Raw genomic sequence first — 16,009 nt, forward strand, 5'->3', positions numbered from 1 at the left:
GCGCTCAATGTGGCTATATCTGCAATCTACCGTTCAGCTGCCCTACCTTCTCTCTCAGGTGGCCCTGATCTACAAGGACCCGAGCATCGGCAACTCTGTGACAGTGTCGCTGGGCCGGATCATTCGGCTGGAGGACGACCTTCTGGAGGAGGAGGTGGAGGCGGAGGAGGACGGCAGCAAATCCAGCGGCAAGTCCGCGTCGGCACTGCTCCACAAGTGGGTGCTAGACTTTGGATCCAGTCCGTCACGGACGACCACCAGACAAGCATAAAAACCAAAGTAAACCAGAGAGTCCAACATTTGGGAACAAAGTTTGCATGTCATGTAAACGTGTACTTGTCGTTGACGTTTTGTAAAAGTCAGTGTGAAGCGATATGAAACTCGTGTTACTCCGGGTGTCTGTCAGTGACCGGAAACTGTAATTTTGTCCTCAGTTTCTGTAAGTGGCAGCAGAAACATGCTGTTGAAGAGAAGTCGAGTTCGGGGTATTACGACACTGCCGTCCTCCTAACGAGGTGGGTGAGATCAAGATTCTTACATATAGGTGAGACTTCAGAAGCTCGGTATGAAGACCACCCACAGCTCTCTGTTCAGCTCTCACTCACTGTGTAGCTGGACATCTGTCCTGTGCTTGGTGTGGAGCGATGTAATCTGCCGCGTACAGTCTGCCAAACCGGATTTTGCCTCATTTACAAGCGTGAATCTCTTCATTCTTCATGTAATATGAAGGGCGTCGGTCTGAAGGAATGGGCTCACGTCTTTGCATCTGATGTGATTTTCAGCTACAACGTTTGACCTGTATACTTTTTTCAAGGGATAAAAATATGTTGCAACCCACACATGCAGCATTGCGACCTGACCTCACCTGACCTGACTTGTGTTCCAGGGAGGACATCCGCCGTAACCCGCAGTGACAGCAGTGCGACCTACCTCACCTGACCTGACCTCTGTGTTCCAGGGAGGACATCCACCGTAACCCGCAGTGACAGCAGTGCGACCTTACCTCACCTGACCTGACCTCTGTGTTCCAGGGAGGACATTTGCCGTAACCCGCAGTGACAGCAGTGCGACCTGACCTGACCTGACCTGACCTGACCTCTGTGTTCTAGGGAGGACATTTGCCGTAACCCGCAGCGACAGCAGTGCGACCTGACCTCACCTGACCTGACCTGTGTTCCAGGGAGGACATTTGCCTTAACCCGCAGCGACAGCAGTGCGACCTGACCTCACCTGACCTGACCTGTGTTCTAGGGAGGACATCCGCCGTAGCCCGCAGTGACAGCAGTGCGACATGACCTGACCTGACCTGACCTGTGTTCCAGGGAGGACATTTGCCGTAACCCGCAGCGACAGCAGTGCGACCTGACCTCATCTGACCTGACCTGTGTTCCAGGGAGGACATTTGCCGTAACCCGCAGCGACAGCAGTGCGACCTGACCTCACCTGACCTGACCTGTGTTCTAGGGGGGACATTTGCCGTAACCCGCAGCGACAGCAGTGCGACCTGACCTGACCTCTGTGTTCCAGGGAGGACATTTGTCGTAACCCGCAGCGACAGCAGTGCGACATGACCTGACCTGACCTGACCTCTGTGTTCCAGGGAGGACATTTGCCGTAACCCGCAGCGACAGCAGTGCGACCTGACCTCACCTGACCTGACCTCTGTGTTCCAGGGAGGACATTTGCCGTAACCCGCAGCGACAGCAGTGCGACCTGGTCTCACCTGACCTGACCTGTGTTCTAGGGAGGATATTTGCCGTAACCCGCAGCGACAGCAGTGCGACACGCTCGGTCTTGCTGAGCTCGGCACCATGTGCGACTCGAAAGCCTCCTGTTCGATCATCCAGGACAACGGTCTGAGCGCGGCCTTCACGGTGGCCCACGAGCTTGGTCACGTGTGAGTACCTCCCCACTCCCCACACACACACAGAGGCACATTGCGTGTCGATTAGGTCAGACCAGCTAACGGTCATCGGGGTAGTCACCTGCATTTAGCGCGTCTGGTCTTAGTATATTGTGGCGTGACCTACTCCATTGAGGAACGTGCATGCCGTACGGAGAAATATTGGCCAAATTCTACTGAGGGGATGTGGGTGTAAGAAGCTAGGCGTCCGAGTATGTTTATGTATATGTGACCAGTGGGTATTTGCTTATTTGTTTGGTTACGTTATTGCTTACTTATGCTCATTGGTTACGTTATTGCTTACTTATGACCGGCATGCCGATCTGTCAGCTGACTGCGGTGCTGGTGACCACCTATTACAGACTCAACATTCCGCACGACGACGACTCCAAGTGTCAGCAGTACATGGGCTCGGAGAAGGTTCAGTTCGTCATGTCCAGGATGCTGGACCACAACACATTTCCGTGGTCGTGGTCCAAGTGCAGCCGCCACTACCTCACCGAGTACCTCGAGTGAGTGCAGCGCGCCCGCCGCCGTGCCACTCGCGCGCAGCCGGCGCCGGCGGACGCCGCGGGCTTTCGTGTTTATTTTCACTCGGGTTGATGACGGCTACTGTCGTTCTCTGCTTTCGGTCGCTCAACTGAGACGGATTCCATCAGTGTCGGCCGCTCCGTCAGTTGGTAGTCGTTCGTGCATTGACCGTATCGACTTCTGAACAGTGTCCAACCAAAGACCCCGAATAGGTCGACCGGGAGTGAAATCTTGAAGTCCAGGCTTCAGTCAATAGGACTAGGCTTCATGGGCTCCTGGGGTACCGAAAGACAGGGGTGTGACGTCGCGTCATTGAAGGGCCGTGGTTACGTATGTCATCCAGTACTGGTACTTCTTGGTATATTCCGTCACGGGGCTGCACGACCAACCTCCGATCCATTTCCGCGGTAAATGTACAAACAAACAGCATACGTAGCGCTTTCCACCCCGAGGGTGCGACCAACCCTCGAGCCATTCCGAATTTCCGCCCGAGTTGAACTTGGTGCCTCGCTTGTTCAGTATTATTGTATCACAAAGAAAAAGAGGCGAAACATTGCTCATTAATGTGTAAAATTTGTAGAGCAAGCTCGATTATAGTTCTGATATTTTTCATCCTTTGTGATATTTATGTTTCTATAATCAGGCTCAAAACCAAGATTACTATCAAGCATTAGCGTCGCCACGGGGGGGCAAGCGGGGCAGCTTGCCCCCCCCCCCCAACCTCGGACCGGGCACACCCTGAGATCGATACAGATCCGATGAGATTTTGGAGTCGGGAAAAAATGGGGGTACCTTTCTGAGAATGCCTGTGAGGTCAGACTAGGTTGGAGCGTGCAATTCAAACCAGAGTCTGACTCGCAGTCGCCAAAATCTTCAAGACTCCGAGTCCAGACTCGGAAATGTCAATGCTGTGATTCATTTCATGTTCCTAGTTCGTTCTTTATTACATTTTACAGCTGATTTTCATAAGTTTTGGAGTGCTGACACAATTTTCGTTCAAAGCGTGAAACGAAATCTTCGCGGGGCCTTCCTCAACTCTCGTCAAATGTCTGCGACAGGCTCAAGTACCGTACAAGTGTCGCAGGGCTCATGAGCTTGCTTTAAACAAAGGCTCCTAAGGAGCTCCACTGAGCCCTAAAGAAGCTTTCAGAGGGCCCAAACCGGCCTCTGAAAGTCCCACTGGTGTCCATGTTCTCTGAGGGCCCATACAGGGATCTTTGAGCCTTCGAACATTTCTGAGAACCTTAACTGGCCTCTGATAGTTCAGCCAAAACTTTTGAGGCGACAAACTTTGCTAACTCCAAGCCGGCATCTGAGGGGTCACAGCTCACGTGTCCCTCTGAGGACGTCCGCAATATTATGTCCCTACGTAGGGTCCTTAGGGATTCGACACAGACCCCGAGGGTTCACACTGTTATCCGAGGTCTCCAGGCTCACCCTGGGCCTAGTCTCTTAGCACCCGCCGCCCACACTGGCTTCTGAGGGCCCCACTTTGGGCTCGGAAAGCCCTAAAGCACCACGTACACGTAAATATTTGAGGTGACCCACGCCGATCTCCGGGATCCTAAGCATGCTTCTGAGAGTCAGCACTGACCCTGAGTGGCCTGAAATGGCCTGGAAGTCCCAAACCTATCTCTAAGAGATCCCTTGCCGCTATGCCGTGCGTAACTTTTGGTTCCGTTAAACAGTTTTTGTTCGCGTTTGCAGCGCTTCCCTTCACACGAAAAACGAGAAACTTTTGTTCACACTCGAGTGAACAAAACACTTTCTCTCACTGGAGCAAAGATGAAAAACTTCCAATTCACACTTCCGACATTCACTCTCCGCCGAATGCCCAACTTAGCTACGATCGGCGGCTGGGATAAGTCCTATGCATTTCACGTAAAACCTCTGCATGCATGCGTGAATGGAGGTTTTAGCAGGGTGATCCGATTAAATGGAGCGTTTTTCACCTTTTTCTGGGTAATGATCATGAGTGTCGAGCGTCTGCACAGGGACCCTCTGCAGTGCGTCGGTAATCGCAGCCACAATATACTATAATTCTACCAGTCGTTTTTGTCATGAAATGAAATTTCAAAATTTCGAATTTTTCTGTAGAAAAATTACATGTCATAGCTAGAGGGACACCTTTGCCACCATCGGATTCCTCGCACCATTGCGCGTCAAATGATATGTAAAACGAGTGAGTAAAGACTGGGGAAAGGCAAGTTTTAACACAAAAGTTGATTTTGCCCCCCCAACCGAAAATCTCTGGCGACGCCTATGCTATCAAGGATGGTTAAGAAATTTTATGTGACATAATTGGCCTTAATAAGTGCATGTTACACAGCATCGAGTGTTGTTGGTAACCTAGTGACTGATGTCGTGTAGCCTGGCTCGGTATTAACTGATTGTACCGCGTCCCAGTGCCGGGTACGGCGACTGCCTGAGGAAGCAGCCAAAGGCCAACTACCGGCGTCATAGCGAGCCCAGCGATCAGCTGGCGCTCGGCCCGGCCGGTCAGACCTACGACGCCACCCAGCAGTGCAAGCTTGTCTTCGGAGACGAGTTCGAGATCTGCTCTTACATGGTGAGATACCGAGCTCTCTCACAGATCGTCACTCGTTTAATGTCCATCTGAACTCCCGCTTTGTTACCTTTCTTCTCGTTACTGACTTACTTACTTTGTTACTGACCTTAGAAACGACACTTGCTATCCGTTCTGAATCACGGTCTCTCAAGAGGCCTTGTTTCTCCTCAGTACCTACCTCTCCCTGTTATGAGTCAATGCCGAACTCCCCCTCCTCCCGTTGCGTTGGCAGCCAGTTATACTCGATCTCTCTCCTTTACTCTCAATACTGACCTCTGGTCGCTATCTCTGGTAGCAGCTCGAGGCAGCGGGTACTGCACCAATGCTAGACCCTGACTCAGACTGCGAATCATGCGATGAATGGCAACAGCAGTCAACAACGGGGGTCTGTTGCTGCCATTGAATAAGGAATGAAGGAACAATTGAGGGCTGATTGGGTGACTGGTGTCTGTAATCTGACTCCAGTGTAGGGCTGAGACTGTTGCTGTCTAGCAGTGCCGTCTGTTTTAGTTTCCGAAGATGATAGGAGGGTTAGTAGAGCCTGAATCCGCTGCTGTCCGACTGTGCAGGTGATCTGTATTTTCCGTGAGTCATTGTTGGCTGTCCGTAGTGTCTGACGACTGTATTAGTTATCTGTAATTTCTGTACGACAGGGCGCCAGCCTCATACACGTCATAAGGCACTATAAAGTCTGCTGGCCGTCCCCAGTGACGTGCTTAGTCTCCGATGACGTTACAGACTGTCCCCGGTGTCTGCTGACGGCGCCGTCCGTTCCCTCTGCCAGCCGTCTGACTCATGACCGTCTCCCCCCGCTGTTACAGCCGACCTGTAAGCGTCTCTGGTGCTCAAGGAGGTGCAATGGCACCGATTGCAGCGAGGGCTGCCGCACGCAGCACATGCCCTGGGCGGACGGCACCACTTGTGCTCCGGGCAGGTGGTGCCAGCGTGGGGAGTGTGTCTCGCGGACGCCACGGCCCGACACCGTGCACGGAGGATGGGGACAATGGGGCGAGTGAGTCCATAAGGGGAGAGTGAGTCAACCCGCTGGGGAAGGTGGGGAGAGTAAGTCAACCCGATGGGGACGGTGGGGAGAGTGAGTCACTGGAGGAAGAGTGAGTCCATAGGGGGAGAGTGAGTATAAGGGGAGAGTGAGTCAGTGGGAGCGGACGCGGAGTGAGTCAGTCCGTTGGGGACAGTGGGGCAAGTGAGCCAATGGGAGTGAGTCAGCTCAGCCTTTTAGGGTCAATGGGCTGAGCGAGTCCTTCCGCGTGGGCCAGTCTCAGACCGGCTGACCGTCCGACATTAATTGACAATGACCCCCACAACAGCTTTTTTAGACTATGCTTAATCAACTCAGATGTCATTGAAGATTTATGACCTGCCTTTATACCGGTATGAGCAGTTCCATTAAAGTAATGAACGTCACAGCAAAGATATGTGAGGTCGTCGGGATAATCTTTTGGTTCTCTCATTCCAACAATGTAACAAATATTTTCGGTCAATTATCGGCTGGCGCTAATTGAATGTTTCATAACTTGTTGTGGAGCTCTGACCACAGGTCTGACTGTACCTCAGGTGGGGCCAGTGCTCGCGCTCCTGTGGCGGCGGCATCCGGCGTTCGGAGCGCGGATGTAACGCCCCCGTGCCCTCCAACGGCGGCACCTACTGCCTGGGACAGCGCGTCAGGTGAGGGATAATACTGCGGTACCTACTGCCTGGGACAGCGCGTCAGGTGAGGGATAATACTGTGGCACCTACTGCCTGGGACATGCAGCGGGTCAGGTGAGAGAATGAAGGACGGCATGGCAGTACCTTATAGCGGGTCTTTCTGTCTTCATCTCGGGCATAGTCCAATTACCGTTGTGGCAATGACTCATGCAGAGCGAGTCGTTACAGCGCGGGCTCTGGGAGGTGGGAGTGGCGGCTGCCACCTGACACGCCCGTCGGATGGGACCCTGACGGATGGCCTCCCGGGCTCCGTGTGGTGTCGGGTGGCTGTATGTATGGTGTCACTGATCCCCGGCAGACTGAGACAGACCGACCTGCTCCCATTACAAGGACGGTTGGCGGCCGCGGGGGGGGGGGGAGGCGGGGAAGGGGTACTAACTCCGCTCGCTACCGACGGATGGATCCAGTGACATGGTTCATCTGATCGCCCCCCCCCCCCGTCCCCGTCTTCACGGCAGGTACGAGTCATGTAACCGGCAGGAGTGTCCCAAGGGCAGCGTCGACTTCAGGGAGGCCCAGTGCGCCACCTTCAACGGCAACAACTTCAACATCCAGGGCCTGCCGTCGGACGTGCAGTGGGTGCCCAAATACACAGGAAGTGAGTGGAGGATGCGACCGGAACTCTGCTGGTAGCCTCCAGCTGAGAATGTTTTGATAACGGCACATGTGAATTTTTGCTCTTGGGCGTTTTTCTCTTATCGCTATTTGTACCATAAATGTATGACCTTTAGAAGGAGAGCAAGCATGCTTTTTCTTCTCGACTACAGATAGTTTTATTTCAATTGATAATTGAGCCGCTAAAGGCAAACCGGTTTGATACGTTTGGGTATGCTGCAGAACAGACATAATGTTCAGATCCTATCAAGCATGCATGTATGTACACATATTCGTGAACTTACATATCCGAGTCCGAGTGTTGTTCTATGTACAAGCACCGATATGGAAACGCCTCTCTGTCCGCCAGTCAAAAACAAGGACCGCTGTAAGCTGTTCTGTCGGGTGGCCGACTCGAGTGCGTACTACCTGCTGAAGGAGCGCGTCGTGGACGGCACCACCTGTACGCCCGACACAGACGACATGTGTGTCAACGGCATCTGCGAGCCGGCCGGCTGCGACCACATTCTGCACTCGGATGTGCACGCCGGTTAGTCGCCGCTGCCGGGCTCAGAGAGATCTTGTATACCTAGTACCTACATACCTTAAAGATTTTACGTGTATTGTAATTGGATTGGATCTAACTATATGTCCGAGCTGACCTCGAGTGACGCATTTTCCATATGAGTGGAATAGATAGGTATGTGGAATAGTTGGTTATCTGTTGGTTGAATTAGAGTGGATGTTCATATTATTCGTAGGAAACCCAGTATGCTGCATTCTTCGGCAAAGGGAGTGGTGTGACGTTAGGTGCCAGATGGTGGTCACGTATCTCGCTCCAGCGTGCGTGTGTCTGTTCCCTAGTATTGACTGCCCACACTTCTCCGTCTGCGGCAGACCAGTGCGGAGTCTGCGGCGGTGACAACTCCACCTGCCACGTGATCAAGGGCTACTTTGACAAGTCGACCCAGAAGAACATCCACTACGGCTACAACCGCGTGGTACGCGTTCCGGCCGGTGCCACGAGACTCGACGTGCGCCAGAAGAGCAACGACCATACCAGCAAGGACGACAACTACCTCGGTACGTGCTTATCGCGCAGTCTTACCACTGATCGATTCAGCAGGGGATCCTTTTCACTGAGCTTCTTTGGGAGGCATGTTTTGTGGAGGGGAGGCATCAGTTGAACTGTAAGTCACATCCTTGTTTCATACAAACTATGGTTCGAAATAAGTGTCATGTTTTCCAACTCGGTTTCTTGTCCATAATTAAGTCGCTGGTTTGTGGAATATTTGGTCTTAATAACTAAACGGAGCTTTTGAAATGTGCATAGTTCTTACTTCTTGTGTAGGCGTTTCTTATAGGTATCTTGGTATAAGCGTAGTTCACGGTGCTGCCGCCTTGCTGTGCCACCTTACGAGTGACCCAGTGGAGCCCTCCCGTTTGGACGGCCCCTCCTAACGGCGCCGGCCTCATCCGACAGCCCTGCTCGACCCGGAGACCCGGGAATACATCCTCAACGGCAACTTCGTGGTCAGCATGTTCAAGAAGGTGATGCAGTACGGCGGCGTCCTGCTGGAGTACACGGGATCCGACTCTGTCGTCGAGAGGATCAACTGCAGCAAGCCACTGGAGAAGGAGCTCGAACTCTACGTGAGTACCCGACGGCAAAGAGGTTCGACGGTGCGTTCAGTGGTCGTTCCAATACAGACCAATTGCGAAAGCAGCACAGGCAATAGGATGGTATCTGGCAAAAAGTTACGCTGTCGTGCACAATAACTTTTCTACCCAGACTACTCACCTTCCCTCCCCACTCAAAACCTAAGCTGCTCTTCTCCAATATTTCTGCAAAAAAAAGATATTGTGGAAACGTTAAGCCTTTTTCAAATATTGATTTGAACAAAAAGTTGGCAGTTAGCTTAGAGAACCAACCGTGGTCGTTATCACTGACCCTTTGTGCGTGTTGCAGGTGCTGTCTGTGGGGAACCTGGCCTCGCCAAACGTCGAGTACGAGTACACGGTCTCTGTGGAGCGTCCCGAGACCTACCAGTGGCAGCTGTCGCCACACTGGTCCGCCTGCGACCGCGTCTGCCAGGGTGAGACCCCCCCCCCCCCTCCTTCCGCCATCGACTGCGGCTGGTGGCTTCTTTTTGTTATTTAGTTAACTTCGATGTTTCCACAAATCGATTATGTCTTCTTTGACGTATGGTCGGATCTGGGGTATGGAGCTCGCTTGTTTATGCCTGAAACAGACTCTTTCCGCAGTCAGGAAATCGCATGCGAGAGCCTATTCCAATACATGGAAGCACGCTCGCATCAATCGCACGCACCTCCCGGATGCGATTGATGCGGGAAGAATTATAATGTATTTGAATAGGCTCTCGCATGCGATTTCCTGAACGCGGAAAGAGTCTGTTTCAGCCTTTAGACTGATTGCCTAACCCGGCCCTGACGCCTGAGCTGGTGAATGAGCTCTTCACGTGTCGTGCCGCCGCCAGGAACGCGGTACCGGGAGGTGCAGTGTGTGCGCCGCTCCGACTCTGTGTCCGTCTCAGAGAGCCACTGCAGCCGGGACCCTCGTCCAGACCGCGAGGAAGTCGCCTGTAACTTGGGCTGTACGCTCATGTGAGTAACCCTGATCGCCGTATTTAACGGTAGCCACTCGCCGTTTGCTACGATTCTGCAAATGCATAATAAATGCAAATGCTGAGGCTTCTGCCCCAAATATTGTTACTGGGCACGTTTGATGAGTAGTGACTAGTGAGCACTTAATTGTAAATGCCAAACTGGTGAGGCACTTGCTATTTTAGCCGTTACAATGAATTGTATGTACAGTATAGCCGAGATAAGTCCTGGTTGGTGAGTGTGGCCGTCCTGTATCGCCGGCGCTGTGAGTGTGACCAATGACCATGCCAGCTGCTCTCTGACGCCGACACCCCTCCCTATCGCCAGCTGGAAGGTCACCCACCGCTCCGAGTGCTCCAGCTCGTGCGGACCTGGCACTCGTCGGGCGCAGTCGCAGTGTTTCCAGAGTTTCCCGGGCGCGCTGCAGATCGACCTGTCTCCGATCCAGGACCACAACTGCCAGCACTTGTCTGACCGGCCGGCGCTGCTGGAGGCGTGCCAGGGCGCCTGCGAACCCACCCGCTGGCGCTTCGGCGACTGGTCCGAGGTGCGTGGGTGATGGGATTATGTATATCCTGGTGACCTAGTCTATCAAAACCATAATCGGCATAATCTTAAATTGTGTTATTTTATAATATATTTTTTTGTGATGTTAACAGCCTAACCGTGTATCCAGTTTGATCGCCTGAGGGTCTCGTGTAACCAGTATGACGGTTATCCAGTATAACGGTTATCCAGTATGACGGTTATCCAGTATGACGGTACCACGTTTCCATGTGTCCAGTAGGACCGTTCTTACGTATCCAGCTTGTCCGTGCCCCGCTCCTGTGTATCGTATCCAATCTGACCTCTCATGATCGCTCTGTCCCCGGCAGTGCTCACGCACGTGCGGCGGCGGCACCCAGGAGCGGACGGCCGTGTGTGTAACCAGCACGGGCTCAGTGATGGCCGACACTTACTGTGACCACAAGGAGCGGTTCGTCTCCCAGCCGTGTGGCCACACAGAGTGCCCCAGCTGGCGAGTGGGCAACTGGAGCACGGTAAGGCATATGACGCTTCCCCTGCCCATCTCAGAGCAATCATCGGCATCGCTCAGTTGAAAGTAATTCATAGTTGATCACTTTTTGCTTATAGACTGCTCATTTGCATGAGATTGGCTGGACTGTTTTTGGGTAAAGGACGCAAATTTAGTGAGGGTTTTGAGACGATTGGCTGTATTCGCGAGCTTATGCTGTTTGCCGCTATCGCACCGATTTTGTATGGCGCGCTTTTTGGCAGTTATGACCAGGTGCAGTAGTGGGGCGTGGGACGCATGGCGAAAGAACGCCTGTAGAGTGTAGATATGTGAATAGTAGTGTGATGCTGCGCTGACCGAGAGCCTGCTGCTCCCGGGCCAGCCTGATGGCCCGGTGGGTGCATCTTGTACATGCATACAACATACATGCACGGGCACAGATGCAGACATGGGACAAACGATACAAACTCAGTCTCAGACAGCTCAAACAAAGACTAGTTCAGACTCGGACAAGGTCAGACACAGACGTACAGACGGAGGTACAGATAAACACGCACAGACACTCACACGCACACACACTCGTATGGCATGGCTGGGCGCGGCCGGCGCGTGGTGGCGGTGGCGGTGACCGGTACGGCCGTGCGCCGGCACGTTGGGCAGTGCTCCAGGAGCTGCGGCGGCGGCCAGCGGCGGCGGCCGTACTGGTGCGCCCTCGGCGACTCGTACCTACCTGAGTCGCAGTGTGACACCACGCTGGTGCCGTCTCACACGCAGCCCTGCGAGCTGCCGCCCTGCGCTCAGTGGCGCGCCGGCACCTGGGACGAGGTAGGACATCAAATCCATGTCTCTCATCTCTTTCTTCTTCGTGCATCGCCACATTATCTTAATCCGCGAGTTGCTGGGGGGGGGGGGGGGGCGTTAAACGCCCCCACTTTTTCGCCGGGCCATAGCATAAAAACGGCGCGCAAATTTTGGGTACCTGTAGGGAATTGATTGACGTTTATTGTGACAAAATTTCAAAAAAATCGGTCTGAAATTTTTTGAGATATCGAGGTTTTAGTGACGTCATGATTTCTGGGTTTTCGACCAAAAACGGCATATGTTCAAAAAATCATATAAAATCACAGAATAGACATACAGACATGCCGTAAACGCCATTAGACTGCCAATACCATGAACAATCAAATGGCTATCTTCGATTATTGATTATCGTTCCGCATTTTCCAAAATCTTGAACTGAATCTTGGCAATTTCTCGTGACTACTTCACGACCATGATACATGCATTTCTTAAATTGAACTTTTTGAGCCAAACACGTACGTACACATATGATAAAATGAATGTCACCATCGTTTTCTTCGCCCCAAATTACCCATAAAACATGTGTCACAGGCTGCGAATATCAGTTTTTATTTTCGGGGATATGTGCCTACCCGGTTGACCTGACCTTGACCCTGACCTATGCTTGACTGACCCCTACATGGAGCTGACACTCTTGTAGGCCTTATATGATGGATTGTGCACCGTTTTGACAGAGTTTATGACGACAGGCGCCCATTGCGAAGTCCTGAAGTCCATGCTACTGAAAGCCCGATTTCAGGTGTTTGACCTGACCTTGACCCGACCTGTGACCTCAAAATTCAACTTTAAAGTACCTACTCATCTGAAGCGTCTCGTCGCGTTCTTTCGTTTGCCGCCTCGTGCGTTTCGCTGCGCCTATTGGTTCTCGAGTTATCAGCTGGGGGCGTTTAACGCCCCCCCCCCCCCAGCAAACGGTGGGTGGCGAAATACCCCAGCAACTGCCGGGTTAATATCCTTTCTTATGTCTCGGTTTCGTTTTTCATGACATCTCACCTCGTAGTAAGTACTTTCATTCGACTCACGCATAGTTACACTCATCAGTATGTCATCTCTTCGATTGTCTTGCCATCCCCGTGCTTTGCATCCATTGCATTGTCATTTTTTCTTTATGATAATGGAGCCGTGACGCATGGCTCAACGATTGTCTCCGCCGGAGGGTCCCCGGACCTGCACGCTGCATGCGGCCATTCCGCTACCGTGTTTTGCTACGGCAGTGCTCGGTAACCTGACCTATGTGCCAACGTTGGTGCTCGATGACCTGACCTGTGTTTGGTGACCTGACCTCTGCTCAAAGACCTGACCTGTATGCCCTTTGACCTGACCTCTGTATCCGTTGATCTGACCTTTGTGTTAACTGACCTGACCTCTGTTTCCATTGACCTGACCTCTGTGTCCGCTGACCTGACCTCTGTTCGCTGATCTGAGGTGAGTCGACCTCAATGCTCACTGCTCGGTGACCTGACCCCTGCTCCGGCGGCAGTGCTCGGTGACCTGCGGCCAGGGCGTCAGCCGGAGGACGGTGCTGTGTGTGGCCCCGGACGGTCACCGTATCGATGACGCGCTCTGCGAGGGCCAGCGGCCGGAAACGAGCCGCGCCTGTGAGCGGCCCGTCTGTCCGCCGCCGACTGCCCCGCCGCCGACCAGCACCCCGGCGGCGCCGCGCTGGAGCGACCCGGCCACCAATCTGATCGACCACTACCGAAACTACGTGTGGCGCTGGGGCAACTGGTCCGAGGTAGCGCAACATTCATATACGTTATAACGTATAACACTTTGTTAAATACGTACATTTCAAGGCCAAGGCGTAGTGCAAGGTGTCCTCTAATTAGTAATTATAATGTACCTACCAGATTTATTTTGAGCTTCGGTCCGCCAATACTGTGCGCTGTTATTCGATCAGAGTATATGACCATCACATCTTGTAAAATGTTATTTGATGATGACGAAAACTGTCAAATTGTCTGCCTTGTTGCCAGTGTTCGGTGACCTGCGGCCGGGGAGTCAAGTCGCGCTCCGTGGCGTGCTACAACAGTCGCACGGGCCACGTGCAGCCTAAGGAAGCGTGCCGACACATGGAGCAGCCCAGGGAGAGCAAGCCCTGTCAGCAGGCCTTTTGCGGCGAGTGGCGCTTCGGCAACTGGTCAGCGTGCTCGGCGACTTGTGGTCAGGTCAGAAAGGCACAGCTACGACTCATTAGGGCACTATACGGGCTAGTATGGGACAAATACGGGTCTGTGTGGCACACCTCCAGATCAGTACGACACTGCTAGGCTTGTGGGGTGCAGTATGGTCAGCTAGGGACACCGGGAGGTGCTGTTGTCGATCCGTTGTGCGGCAAAGTTTGTCAGGTACCTATACAGTATCGTCAATGGTCAGTCTTAGCCGACAACACCTTGACAGTCTGTCGCTTCTCAATCAGTGCCTGTATCCTGCTGTACGTTGAGTGACATTGACTCACTCTGCGACCACTGACGTTGCGCCCCGTCCCTCCCGGTCTCCGCAGAGCCTGAAGCGGCGTCAGGTGACGTGCGTGTCGGTGGTGAGTAGCGCCCCGCTGGAGGAGGAGCAGTGCGACAACAGCACGCGGCCGGCGGCGCTGCGCTCCTGTCCGTTTGTCAGCTGTCCGCCGGCGCCCGCCAGCACCCTCAGCAACCACATCACCGGCAGCGACTGGGTGACGGGCGCCTGGGGCGAGGTGAGGAACCACACCGAACGGAATCCAGCCTTCTGGATGGTTAGCGGCAGTGAGGCCTGACAGATGCATCCCAGGGGGTCTCCTCCAAGCCATTTGTATCCTTTATTTTCCTGCTTAGCCTCAACTCAATTGAGGCCGAGGCCTTCAGAATTCTGGATCGCGTGACAGTTTATTAGCCACCATGTTGCGTCGGTGGCGCTCTCGGAAGTGAACCGATCAGTGACGCCTTCCGCCTGTTTCAGTGCTCCGCAGCTACGGCAGCAGGTTCCACTGTCTGACCAGTACCTCCCTGTTCCAGTGCTCGCGCAGCTGCGGCGGCGGCTTCCAGCAGCGCCAGGTGCGGTGTCGGACCAGCGACGGTGACGGCGCAAGTAGCTGCGACCCGAACACACGGCCCAGTCCGACCGGCTACTGTAACACGGAGCCGTGTCCGCAGTGGAGCACCGGCCAGTGGAGTGAGGTGGGGTCACCCCTTCGCCCCTTCGCCGTGACCAGTCATACAACGAACTGGCACTTATCGTTTTAAACCATTGTTTCTCGGCTTGTAAATGTCTTCAAAAATTAAAGCCGTCTAGGGAAGTTGTGACGTTTTACCTGCTCTTGACGGGCATAATCGGTTGCTGAATCGAATAATTCCGATATTTCCAATAACTCCGATATTTTGCCATAAAGCTTTTAATTCAGCTATACAAATTTGGCTCTTTTAAGGTGTTTATGTTTTTGCCATCGATTCGTTTGAGATATTCCGATGCTCTTGAATCGGTATGTGAAGTGTATTGATCTAAAGGATGCGTATGTGTCTGTGTGTTTCCAGTGTAACGCCACGTGCGGCTCTGGGACCCACATGCGCCGCGTGCGCTGTCAGGACCACCTGGGTCAGCTGTTGGCCGACCACCAGTGCAGCGCGGCGGACCGACCGTCCCCACTGCGGCCCTGTCAGCTTCCATCCTGCCCGCGGCCCGCCAGTCGCCAGTTCCGCTGGCGCGTCTCGCGCTGGTCCAAGGTGAGTTGGTGCTCCCCCCCCCCCCCCCGTGTACCCGCCGCCTGCTGACCAAGAGAGGCCGCAGCCGCCGGCCAGCTTCCGCTTTGTGATTAGCTTTCACTGCCTTTTTGTGCTAGGCTTCTTCATTTGTGTCGTAGAAGTGTGCTCACGCCGGCAAGGTATAAAGTCGGAAAGGAGGCGATGACGTTGACTGTAGTGGAAATTGGCACTGGTCAGTGGAGCCCACTGTTTCGCTTTATTAGCTTTAAGTCGGTACTAGCTTGAGTCAGGAACAGGGTAATGATATATTTCAAGACGTTTGCTCGTCAACGTCTTACATGTGCCTAATAATGACGCTGGGTCAAATCCAGTTCCTGGATTGTATGCGAAACCGGCCGACGTTCATAAGTGCGCCCTGGTTATGAATGAGATAGTGCCTCATCCATGCCCTGGTACTCGATCTTTGGCTCCCGGTGTGAAAAGCAATGTTATTGGTCCACGTGCCC

The 16,009-nt window shown here is 53.4% G+C and overlaps 1 protein-coding gene across 6 annotated transcripts in view; it reads left to right on the forward strand.

Annotated features, from left to right (window-relative positions):
• LOC122386830 (A disintegrin and metalloproteinase with thrombospondin motifs 9-like) overlaps nucleotides 1–16,009 on the forward strand; it is a 54,970-nt gene that overhangs the window by 31,083 nt on the left and 7,878 nt on the right. For 3 of the 6 annotated variants that reach the window (XM_043376467.1, XM_043376466.1, XM_043376471.1), the window contains exons 5-25: nucleotides 59–216; nucleotides 435–515; nucleotides 1,745–1,897; nucleotides 2,266–2,415; nucleotides 4,841–5,003; nucleotides 5,825–6,015; nucleotides 6,579–6,689; nucleotides 7,190–7,329; nucleotides 7,696–7,875; nucleotides 8,223–8,408; nucleotides 8,809–8,978; nucleotides 9,295–9,421; nucleotides 9,824–9,950; nucleotides 10,278–10,497; nucleotides 10,826–10,990; nucleotides 11,626–11,790; nucleotides 13,307–13,561; nucleotides 13,803–13,994; nucleotides 14,330–14,521; nucleotides 14,820–14,981; nucleotides 15,336–15,524. In XM_043376467.1, coding sequence (XP_043232402.1) covers nucleotides 59–216; nucleotides 435–515; nucleotides 1,745–1,897; nucleotides 2,266–2,415; nucleotides 4,841–5,003; nucleotides 5,825–6,015; nucleotides 6,579–6,689; nucleotides 7,190–7,329; nucleotides 7,696–7,875; nucleotides 8,223–8,408; nucleotides 8,809–8,978; nucleotides 9,295–9,421; nucleotides 9,824–9,950; nucleotides 10,278–10,497; nucleotides 10,826–10,990; nucleotides 11,626–11,790; nucleotides 13,307–13,561; nucleotides 13,803–13,994; nucleotides 14,330–14,521; nucleotides 14,820–14,981; nucleotides 15,336–15,524 — 3,477 coding nt within the window. The remainder of the gene's footprint in view (nucleotides 1–58; nucleotides 217–434; nucleotides 516–1,744; nucleotides 1,898–2,265; nucleotides 2,416–4,840; nucleotides 5,004–5,824; nucleotides 6,016–6,578; nucleotides 6,690–7,189; nucleotides 7,330–7,695; nucleotides 7,876–8,222; nucleotides 8,409–8,808; nucleotides 8,979–9,294; nucleotides 9,422–9,823; nucleotides 9,951–10,277; nucleotides 10,498–10,825; nucleotides 10,991–11,625; nucleotides 11,791–13,306; nucleotides 13,562–13,802; nucleotides 13,995–14,329; nucleotides 14,522–14,819; nucleotides 14,982–15,335; nucleotides 15,525–16,009) is intronic. The other 3 variants (XM_043376470.1, XM_043376469.1, XM_043376472.1) reach the window with 1 other exon arrangement.

This window comes from Amphibalanus amphitrite, unplaced genomic scaffold, assembly GCF_019059575.1.
Source record: "Amphibalanus amphitrite isolate SeventyFive unplaced genomic scaffold, NRLGWU_Aamphi_draft 000264F_arrow, whole genome shotgun sequence".
In the NCBI taxonomy this organism is placed as follows: Eukaryota; Metazoa; Arthropoda; class Thecostraca; order Balanomorpha; family Balanidae; genus Amphibalanus; species Amphibalanus amphitrite.